The sequence below is a fragment of the Oryzias latipes genome, chromosome 18 (assembly GCF_053564925.1).
Source record: "Oryzias latipes strain Hd-rR chromosome 18, Olatipes_Hd-rR_3.1".
Classification (NCBI taxonomy): Eukaryota; Metazoa; Chordata; class Actinopteri; order Beloniformes; family Adrianichthyidae; genus Oryzias; species Oryzias latipes.
The window spans coordinates 33,540,505-33,551,122 of record NC_136254.1 but is presented as its reverse complement, the minus strand read 5'-3'; the positions used below and the strand labels follow the sequence as shown (position 1 = coordinate 33,551,122).

The 10,618-nt window shown below is 37.6% G+C and overlaps 1 protein-coding gene across 5 annotated transcripts; it reads left to right on the top strand.

Annotated features, from left to right (window-relative positions):
- The first annotated feature begins 2,437 nt into the window (after positions 1 to 2,437).
- Positions 2,438 to 6,719, top strand: LOC144987003 (myelin-oligodendrocyte glycoprotein-like). Of its 5 annotated transcripts, XM_078935850.1 has the most exons (6): positions 2,438 to 2,581; positions 4,077 to 4,424; positions 4,511 to 4,697; positions 5,293 to 5,347; positions 5,624 to 5,807; positions 5,876 to 6,719. In XM_078935850.1, the coding sequence occupies exons 1-4, from the start codon at positions 2,521 to 2,523 to the stop codon at positions 5,294 to 5,296; spliced, it is 600 nt and encodes a 199-aa protein (XP_078791976.1). In that variant the 5' UTR covers positions 2,438 to 2,520; the 3' UTR covers positions 5,297 to 5,347; positions 5,624 to 5,807; positions 5,876 to 6,719. The 5 variants fall into 5 exon arrangements, with proteins under 5 accessions (XP_078791976.1, XP_078791979.1, XP_078791977.1 ...); XM_078935853.1 differs by lacking the exon at positions 5,624 to 5,807 and having other exon boundaries at positions 6,495 to 6,719; XM_078935851.1 differs by having other exon boundaries at positions 5,627 to 6,719.
- The last annotated feature ends 3,899 nt before the right edge of the window (positions 6,720 to 10,618 follow it).

Genomic DNA, 10,618 nt, shown 5'->3' with positions numbered 1-10,618 from the left:
AACTTTTCAGAAATCTCAGCTCCATTTGGAACACTATACCTCTTCATCTTTTATCTAAAGTTGGTGGTGTTGATTTCTTTCTCGTGTGTAATTATGATGAATGTTAAATCCCACTAAAGTTATCTGCATTTTACCACCAAGCCTTCCTTTCATGGTCCCTTGTGTACAAACACAACTTTTCCCCTCACAAATATTCTATCTGGAATAACAGAGACATTTTATATAAACGTAAATCACTCTTCATAGAACATTGGTTTCAAAATAAGATTATTTTTGTGTTTCAATTATTTAACAACCAGGGCTTACTTTTAACTTATGAGGAATTCCTATCTAAATGTAACTTCCCTGTTCCCCCTTTAGAATATGCTAGAGTGTTTGGAGCTATTCCCTCTGGTGTCTGCATGCTGTTTAAGTTCCAACACAGAGTTCATGTTGAGGAGCCTTTTCTACTCTCTCTCATTAATACTCCTGTGGGGAAAATATGTCTGACCGGTTATCCTAGGAAAAACAACAAAGCAATAACAACATTATTTCAAACAAACATTGTTTCACTACCTCGTAGCATGTCTTATTGGAACATGTTTGTTGAAGATATTGCATGGAAGGAGGTTTGGCAAATACCCAATAAATTTTTAATCACTAATAAGGTTAAATAAATTTCTTTTAAGATTATCCATATAATTTATCTATCTAAAACGTTTATTCAAAATAGATTTAAGTTAAACATTAAGAGATTTTGTAGTTTTGGTTGTAATTCCCCTGAAACAGTTATTCATCTTTTCTGGTCTTGTCCCAAAGTGAAGGTGTTTTGGCAAAAGGTGTGTGATTTCATTCATGATAAAATTGATTCTTGTTTTGTTTTATTCTGGAAAGATGTCTTGTTGGGTCTAATATCAAAACAGGACTGTGGTTTACTTTTAAATCTTTTACTCATTTTGGCTAAATTCCATGTCCATAAATGTAAATTTTCTGGTAGAAAACCCTGTTTCACTGTATTCCTTTCTGATTTAGGTCAATATATCAACAGTATTCGAAATTCAGAGAAGCAAAAAGCAATCAGAAAATTGTCTGTATGTGATAGATTCAGTATTTTTTCATAGAGTTTAACCCCCTGGCTTATTTCTATTTCTTGTTCTTATTTCTGTTTCTATTCTTGTTCTTCTGTATGTTACAGATGTGTATTTGATATTTGCAGTTGTGTTTTTTTTTATTGCATACCTAAAAGTACTTTCTTGTAAAACGGCATAATGTGCAATAAAGTTGTTTAAAAAATATCTCATTGATTCCAGTTTGGTGGAGCAGATTCAAGAAATGAACAGGCTGCATTTGGGCTGGAGTTCACCCCCCCCCCCCCTACTATAAACAGGTAAATGAGAACTCTTCAAACCAGGAGAAATCTGTCATTTTTCTGTAACTTTAGTTCTAAACTGAGTTTCTAGAAAATGACACGTCTCTTTAAATTGAAATGATTCTGTATTTTTAATGTATTTAGTATTTTATGAGACAAACATTGATGATGCACTTTATACATTCATGTGAATCTACTGTTTTACAAACTGTAATGACCAAAGTAATGGAGTAGACGGTCCCTGTAGTTACTTCCTGTGATTGTTAGTCAGAACAGAAAGAGTCTTTAACAGCAAAGAAGAAGGTTTTCTGCTCAGATGCTGGTTGGATGGTTGATCACAGGACAGAAACTCAGCAGATCACCTTCACCGCCTGAAGAAAGAGGATCAGAGGATAGGCGGCTTAGAAAGAAACTTCTCTTCTGTTTGTGGCAAAAGCTGAAAATTCTACAAATGTGAAAAGAATTTCAATGGAGTTGAAGTTCCAGAGAACCTTTGAGCAAACCTGTTTGGATGGTTCCCCTCCCGGACAGCAGGTGGCAGATGTGAGCAGGACGCTCAAAACCGGAAGAACAAGAAACTATCATGAACTGTGTTGCCAAATTGTGCGGTTTCCCACTTCTTTCAATACTTTTTTTTTCAAAGAATTTGCGGGTTTAGTTAGCTTTTAGGCGGGTTTGGTTTTTTTTTTTCCTTGTAGAAATATATTTCAACACATGAACATCCGTCATTCCTTAAGAAATAGTATGAACTAATAAAGGAAAAGGAAACAAAATGAAAACAAGATCATTTATAATCATAGTATTCAGTAACTGTCTATTAGAATGGAAGTAATACATTTAAAGGCTTTAATCGTTCTAATTGTTTTTATTTTTATTATGAAAGAATTAAAAAAAAATTTTTTTAATTAATTTTATTTTATTCAACAAATATTTTGTAATGGAAAGTTTTAAACCAATTTCTTTTTATTATGACTAAGTCATCAACGAGTTTTTCTGTCTCTCTCGATATTTTGTTATTATTTGTTGAGGAGTTACAGCGGTCCGCATTGCGCTTGCGCACCTGTTTTAGAGTACTTTTGGGCTGGAAAGCCGTAAATATCTGGCAACCCTGACGTCATTGCTGCCGTAGCAACAGTTGTCTTGAACCGTCATTCTTCGTCCACGTGTTAAAGATGAATCATCTTTGTGTCTTGACTTTCTTTTGTGTGGATTTATTCTGTAGAAACGTTCACGGTAAATCCATAAATGTTCTTTTTTTAGGTTTTATTGTAAAATATTATTGAAAACTTCAGTCTTTATGAAAAATAACTGTAAACTGATTTTTATTGTTTTCATTCTGAGACAAATGTTAAAAAAGGCAAAATTCACCACAATATATTTCACATGATTATTTCTGCTTATTGTTTTATATCAAGTGTTTATTTAAAATAAAATGTTTAGAGTCATAAAAATCATTCTGTTCAGATTTTCTTCATTAAAAGGAAAAAATGTAAATATTGTCTTTTTTCTGTAGTTTTTGAGGTTTTCGTCTGCTCCACATCCTTCAATGATGATGAGTCATTCTATGATTTAATGCTGACTCATCAGAAGTTCTGATTATCTGGTTTTCTCCAGAAACTCTAGAATAAACAGTTTAAGTTCATAATTAATTTCAGGGTCAAAGTTTTTCCTTCATTACTGATCACTAATAGGATGAAAATACACCTCAATGTTTTCATTTACTATTAAAAACTAATAAACAATACATTTATTTATTCTTTCTGTTATGATTTTAGATTTAAGATGTGCTAAAAAGAAAGAAAACTAAACATCGAATTTGGATACAAAAAAATGACATCAGCACAAACAGAATGGTCTTTACATTTGAATCAAGAAGACATTTTAGTACATTTTGTTCTTGTTATGACACTCTGGTTAAAATTTGTCGATTGTCTCTTAGAAGCTGTGAGAGAAAAAATAATGAAAAGGTTCTTTTATTTTATTAAAAACTACAAATCCCAGACTTCCTTGTTGAAGCTGCAGCCATTAAAGGTTGAAAAAAGATTGAGTATTGGTGGAATGTTGGCATTTTCCTCCGGCATCCTTTTCATCTTTAGCAGACTTTCCCTGTTAAAAAAACATGAACTTGTCTTTGTTGAACGTTATGCTGATGACACCTGCTTCTCTCTGAAGCTATGTTCCCTCAGCAACGCTCCTTCATGCGGCCACTTCCAATAAAAAGTCCATCTAAAGGCGCGTAAATCACACCTGTATTCATTCGTAGCTACAAGTTCTACAACTGTTTACAGACTCTGCGTACAAAACACACGATCATCGATGACCAGTTAAACCAGGTTGAACCTTGACCAATCAGGGACTCTGAAAGTGACGTTTGGATGACCTCCCTTACAATTCACAGAGTTTCCACTTTTGTGCCCCAATAGCAGGATTTGCACTGCTTTGATTTTACACATCAAGTAGTTGGCAGTCATGTGCTAGTAAAAAGAAAAACCAACAAAAGAAGCCCCTCCCTGCTGGTTCAGTGTGAACATGACCGGCTAAAGAAGCTGTGTTTAGCTGTTCTTGAACATGCGTCACATGACCAGTGTGTTCGTAGCTTCAGAGGTTTTTGGTTGTTTCCTCTTGACAGGAAGTTCGGTGGAAAACTCTGATCTGTAATCGTCTCCTGTTTGTCAGATTCTAGAGGTTTCTTGGTCGTCACACGTCGTTCCTGTCCGTCTGCTTCCAGGTGAAAATCTTCTGTCTGTTTATTCTGGTGATGATGTCATCCTGCCGTGCCGCCTGGACTCTGAGGAGGATCTGCAGGATCAGGCTGTGGAGTGGACCAAACTGGAGGTCAAGCCCGATCCGGCGGATCCACAGGGCCGCGTCCCTTTTGTGTATTTTTACCGGAACGGGCAGACCATGACCACAGTTATGATGGAGTCGTTGATCCCGAGAGTGTCTCTGAACCAAGACGGACTAAAACGAGGAGACGTGACGTTAAAGATCAGGAACGTGTCGCTCCAGGATGAGGGGAAGTACAGCTGCTTCATTCCTGGGAAGAACTTCAGGGAGACGGTTCAGCTGGTCGTTGGTGAGTTTGCTCTGCAGGTTCTCCCTCACATGAAGAACATTTGTCCTGAACAGCAGGCAGGAAATGATGTCATCTCTTTGTTTCAGAGCCAAACGGAGTCAGAGCTCCAACCATGGAAACATCCCAGGTTGACATCATCTCCACTCCAGATCCAGGAGGAGACCGGATCTGGATCAGTCGCTCCAGACCGGCTCTCTGGATCCTTCTTGGAGGCTGGACCTCATTGATCCTCTCTGCTGTTTGTGTCCTTAAAATGAGAGACAGAAAGAAAACGTAAGTCACAGATTCACTAAACTTTAGTTTCTCCTGTTGGAATGCAGTGGTCCCCAAACCCGGACAGCAAACCGGTTCTGGTATCGATCTGCAGAGAAAAAAACAAGAATTTCCTTTTTTCTGTTGTATTTCTAGTCAAATTCTGAAGGAAGTTTTATTTTGAAAAACTACTGGATTCTCTCCTCCACATCCGGTCATTCTTGATGCTTGTGGAGGTTCTGTGTTGAAAATCCATCCACTACTTTCTTAAAAGTTGGACGAGGCTGAAGTTAGTGTCTGATTTGATTCTCTTCCACTTTGACAGTTTTGGGTTTAAGGAAAAATCTGGATCACATTTGAATGTTTCCTGCATGAAACATAGAAAACAAATCAAGTTTAAATCATCTGCAGATATTTGACAGAGGATGAAGATGAACTTTAGCCTCCAAAGTTAAACTGGAAGCTACAAAAATCAGACGCCAACTTCATCCTGGCACAGGCCGGTCCGTGAAAATATTGTCTGACATTAAACCGGTTCAGATGAATGTTTTTATTTTCATTTAATGAAAGCATTAAAATATGCTGACTCATCAGAGCTGCTGCTCCGTCTCTACAGGTGAAGGTTCAAGCAGCCACATGGGGGCGCTAGAGACCTGCTACTGTGACAACCTGTGAGTAGAAACCTGAATAAAGAACTCTCAGCTGTTTAAAAACTGCATTAGGAAAATAAATCTGGACTTTTATTGTGAAAGAGGACCAGAACAGGGTCAGACTGTTGAAAAACCAGAATTTTGGACTCTAATCCAACGTTTTAGTGACATCATCTCACCTCCATCCCACCTTCTCCTCTGCATCCTCCACCCTCATGTCCTCCTTCTCTCCATCATCCACCTCCTCTTTGGTCTTCCTCCTCTTTCCTGGTGTCTCCAACCTCTTCCTCCTTTCAGCAGCATCATCACTCTTCCTCCTCTCAGCGTCTCCATCTGCTTCCCTGCATTGATCTCCAACATCTCCATGATCTGTTCCTCTGATGGATGGACTCCTTCCTGGTCTTCTTCTCCGTGGTTCTGGACTGTGAATGAGTTCCTCCTTAAATGAAGCGTCCCTCTGGTTCTGGTCCAACCTTAGAAGGTGTTTCCTCAGCTCTGACTGAAGGTTGAAGGTTGAAGCTGCAGCTTCTGACCTCCTTTCTCCTGAAGGTCCTGCTGCTGCTGCTGCTGGAAGAATCTTCTCAGACTGAGTCCTACAGGGATGGAGCTCCACGCTAGAACCATCAGAAATGACATCATTAGACATCTTCATGTTTTTCTGGACAGAAGTTTGTCGGTTTCAGTTGGACTTCATGCCTGAGAGCTCCTTCATCTGCCCACTGGATGTTCAGCTCCTCAGTTTCCTCCAAACAGCAGGTTGAAGTTGACGGTTGGGATCCGTCTGACTTTGCTGCAGTCGTCTCCTGGATTTCAGGAGCTTTGTTTCTGTTCTGCTCAAATCCCAGCAGAGGTCCTGCTGCTGGTTCCAGAAAACCAACTGGAAATGAAAGCTGAAGGTTTTTCCTGGACGGACTCTGGAATGATGGAAGTGGAGACACTTTTCTGGTGTCTAGTGTGACATCGTCCTCTTTTGGAACACCAGAAGACCCAATCAAAGCTCCAACATCTTCCTGACAGTATTTCTGACAGAAGATCAAAGCAGAAAGATGGAAGTGGTTTCCATGGAAACGTCTGTCAGCTGCTCCTCCATCCAGAGGAAAAGAAAACCTTCATTTCTCTGTGAAGAACTCTGAATGGAGAGGAAGACTGCTGTGTTTGATGGTTACAGCAGAAAACAGGTGTGTGGTCACATGACTTCCAGCCTCTGAAGAACGGAACCATCAGAGGAACCAGATGAGGAGAAACGTCTAAACGTTCCAGCAAGAAACAGAAGAAAAGATCCAGACCAGAAACGCAGGAGGGTTCATCTTTTTATTGATTTGACAGTGAAATATCTCTTTCTTGAATAAAAAAAAAAATAATGAATAAATAAATAAATGTCAAAGTATAGAAATTGTGCAGTTTGCATTTATTTGTTGCAGAAAATAAGAGTTCAAATATCAAAGCAGCTTCTTGGGAAATTAAAGGCAAAGAAAATCACGACATCATGTCAACCCTTTCCACACAGGTGGAATTTTTTATTTATTAATTTATTTTCATTTTTAGACTTTATCATTATTTATTCACTTATTTTTTTTATATTTATAAGTACCCTATTTGTTCGTCTTATTCTATTTTATTCTGTAATTTGAAGTTAGATTCCTTTAGTTTGAAGAGAAAAGGAATTTAAATTTCTATGTATGTATTATAGAGATTGACAATAAAGTTTACTTTGAGTCTTGAAACAAAAGGAATTTTCTAATAAATGTACTACAGCAGCAGAACAATATTATTATTTGTGTAAAAACAACTACAGCTGTAATTTATTGACAATCTAACTCTGACTGTTGATTTAAAAGATGAACACAAATTAAAATACTCAAGTGCTCATGTCAAAGTTCTTTAATGCAAAGAGCTCCGTAAATGGCATCCATATGATCCATATTTCTATCCAAAAATTCAATTATTATATCTTGATCAAATACTTAAATATTGAAATAGCAAATTTAAAAGACAAAAACAACTAAAACCACGGCGGCCGTGGTGCAGTGGTAGTGCGGTCGACTCATACTTGTAAGATTGCAGGTTCAATTCCCGCCTTGCACACCCACGTGTCAAAGTGTCCTTGGGCAAGACACTGAACCCCACCTTGCCTCTGGTGGGAGGCTGGCGCCAGTGTTCGGCAGCGGAGCCGCCATCAGTGTGCGTGCGTGTGTGTGAATGTGTGTGTGTGTGCATGGGTGAATGGGACTGTGACTGTAAAGTGCCTTGGGCCTCCATAAGAAAGTAGAAAGCGCTATATAAGTATACACCATTTAAAAGCTAAAAAACACAATAATTCTTACAGAAAACACCAACAAAATATTATAGAAATAATATATAAAAGATGGTGTCATCATTACAGTGTTTAACTTTACAAAAAACAAAATATATATAGAAAAGCACAAAAACAAACAAATATAAAACATTAGGTGCTTTGGATGTGCAAGTTTTTCTGTGCAAGGACTGCTCTGTGTTTAAAGTGGTGGTGCTGGTGGTGGTGGGTCATTTCCTCTCTTTTTTCTCCCATATCCATGCTTCTGTAGCTCAGCCCTCCAATTGTCAAATGACTGAGTCTCTGTTGCTTCACAAAACCAGTTCCCAAAGTTCTGACGGTGGGATGGCGGCTGTCTGTTTCCACCGCATTTGCTGCACGTTATGGTTTCTGTTTTTTTATGTATTTCCTTTTCATAATACCCATTTTTTCTGCTTCCATTTTCCGCTTTCGGTATTGTTGTGTCGTGTATGGCGTGTTGGAAAGAGGCTGAGGTGATGGCGGCACAGCGAGTATGATCGGCACGGCAGGAAGAGGAGGCAGGACAAAACTGAATGGGACGTTTAAAACGGGAGGAACCAAAACCTGTGAGGTGGATCCTGATGGGATGATGAAGGGTGTAGAACTCAATTGGGGTGCTAGTGCCTGCAGCTGTGGCTTTGCCTTAAGTTTTGCCTCCCCAGCAGTGTTGGGCGGAAGCAGAAAAATGTGCGGCATAGCTGAGGTCCCCACCTGTAAAGGTGTTCCTTTCTGGAGATCTGGGAGTTTTTCTGTAGTTGCCATGGAAGCAGCAGGTTGTGGGATGCCCTGCTTTAAAATGAGTTTTTCTTGTGCCCGGCACCGCCTGCTGTACCTGTAAATATGTGCAAAACCAAAAGGTTCAACAATAGAATCAAAACAGGGTAACAGCCCCAGCTGCCTTTGTGTTTATAAGATGCAAGACAAATGAAAAAGCCCCTCCCTCCTATTTTTTGATTAAACTGTTTGGATTTTCCTCTATGCATTCTAGAGGATACAGCTTCTTATCTTTTTCTGTTTGAAGTTGAAAATGTATTCCTAAAGACTGAAAATGTCATCTATTAAATCATTCTAATGTACTTACCATTGTGTGACTGTAGCAGCATTTACTTCTGGGAGCTGGATGCTGGTCTCACTCATAATTCTGGCATTTAAGACGATGCTCTCTCTAATTGTCCTGTACATCCGCACCACCATAGTGAACCGAGAAACCACCAGTGTACCTGAATGATTCCAGCTGTGTCAGCAGTTAGGGAGCATTATTCTAAACCCAGGTGTGACTGTGTCCACCACCACTGCATTTCCTGGAGCCACAACATGCAGTGAAGGCTTCATTCCTCTTTCAGCTGCATCTGCTGTCCCCGGGTCACTCTGATACACCCAAAGAAACAAAGACGGGCCTTGGAGGAAGATAGCAGGGTCCACAAAATAAAATGGAAAAATACATGCCATTTGTTTAGTATTTTTAAAATGTACTATTCTTATTATTGTAAGTGTCTTAAATGCATTCCAAAGAAAAACAAGAAAATTACAGTAATTTATCAAAATATATAAAAATGTTGTTATTTTGAATTGTTTTTTGCCTTTGCCTTTTCTTTATTTTATTTTATTTTATTTTTTTCCGTATGCACATTTATAACGTTTGTTCGTCCTAACTTACAATAGAATGTCTTTATTTCTATAGCACTTTCCCCAGAACAAATCAAAGTGCTTTACAAAGAATATAAAATCATATCAAAACACAAAAAAGTAACAAAATACAATAATGAAACAAAAAACAGTACAATGTAGTAAAACAAAGACTAAAATCAAATTAAAAGTTCTCCTTTGTGAAACCGTCTTTACCTGAGATTTAAAACCATCAACGGAGTCGATGTGACGCAACGACAGTGGGGGGGGGGGTCCAAAGAGCAACAGCTTGAAATGACAGATCTCCACTTAAACACCATCAGTGTTACATTGATCCCTACAGGAAAAAGTAGAGAAAATCGATTGATTTATGGTAAATCTATTGTTAACTTTAGGACTTTTTGTTGTCTCATTATTTACTATTATTATTTATTGTTATTGACTTACTATTGGTTCATTATTATTTGTTATTATTGACTATTGTTTGTGTAGCCCATGAAATATGTTTTGTATTAATTTCACCAAAATCGCTTTTGTTGTCTTTATTTTGTTGTTTTTATGGGAATGTTTTAAGCAGAGACTTTTATTTTGGTGGTTCTCTGCTACTTCCTGTTGTTTCGCGGCATCCACCTCAGTCTCTGTGAGGACGGCCGAGAGGAGGTTTTTTTTTTTTTTTTTTTTTTTTATTTGAACTTTAAACATACACATAACTACACACAAAGAAGAGAAAGAAAAAGAAAAGAAAATAAATAACTAAAACAAAATATATAGAATTGTAGTTTACAATACTAGGGATTGTGATACAGCTTGTGATCTTCAATGAAAATACACAGTTTTATTGCATTTTTGTTTTTCATCAATGTCAGAGATTTAAAATATAAACTGATTTCTTTAAAAAATGTATTGAATAACGGTTTGTTTTTTAAGAATCTGCACTTGTGAATGAAAAATTTACCAGATATTAACAAGGTATTGAATGTCAAATCAAATAGATTATCACCAGAAACTACTCCAAATAATATACTGTGCTTTTGTAAGTGAATAGAAATAGGGAAGGGAAACTTTGAAGAGCACCAAAAAAAGAAATCCTCCCAAAAACTGTAAACATACATACATTCAAAAAACAAATGATCAAGTGTTTCAATATTTGTATCACAAAAAGAACAGTTATTCTCTGGAAAACCAAAACGTATGTGTAACAGTTCTTTGCATGGATAGACTGCATTCATTATTTTAAAATGGATTTCTTTGTATTTTGGGAAAATTGGATATTTAATGAACTGAGACCTCAACTTGCTTATTTCCTCTCCTGTGTAATGCTGTGACATAGAATGATTTTTGTCAGATGTTGG

Bases quoted from the DNA above. Each gene is read 5' to 3' on its own strand.
- LOC144987003 (XM_078935853.1), top strand. From the start codon at position 2,521: ATGAATCATCTTTGTGTCTTGACTTTCTTTTGTGTGGATTTATTCTGT. The intron at 2,582-4,076 runs GTAAATCCATAA...GTCTGCTTCCAG, and splicing joins ATTCTGTAGAAACGTTCACG to GTGAAAATCTTCTGTCTGTT. The intron at 4,425-4,510 runs GTGAGTTTGCTC...TCTTTGTTTCAG, and splicing joins GACGGTTCAGCTGGTCGTTG to AGCCAAACGGAGTCAGAGCT.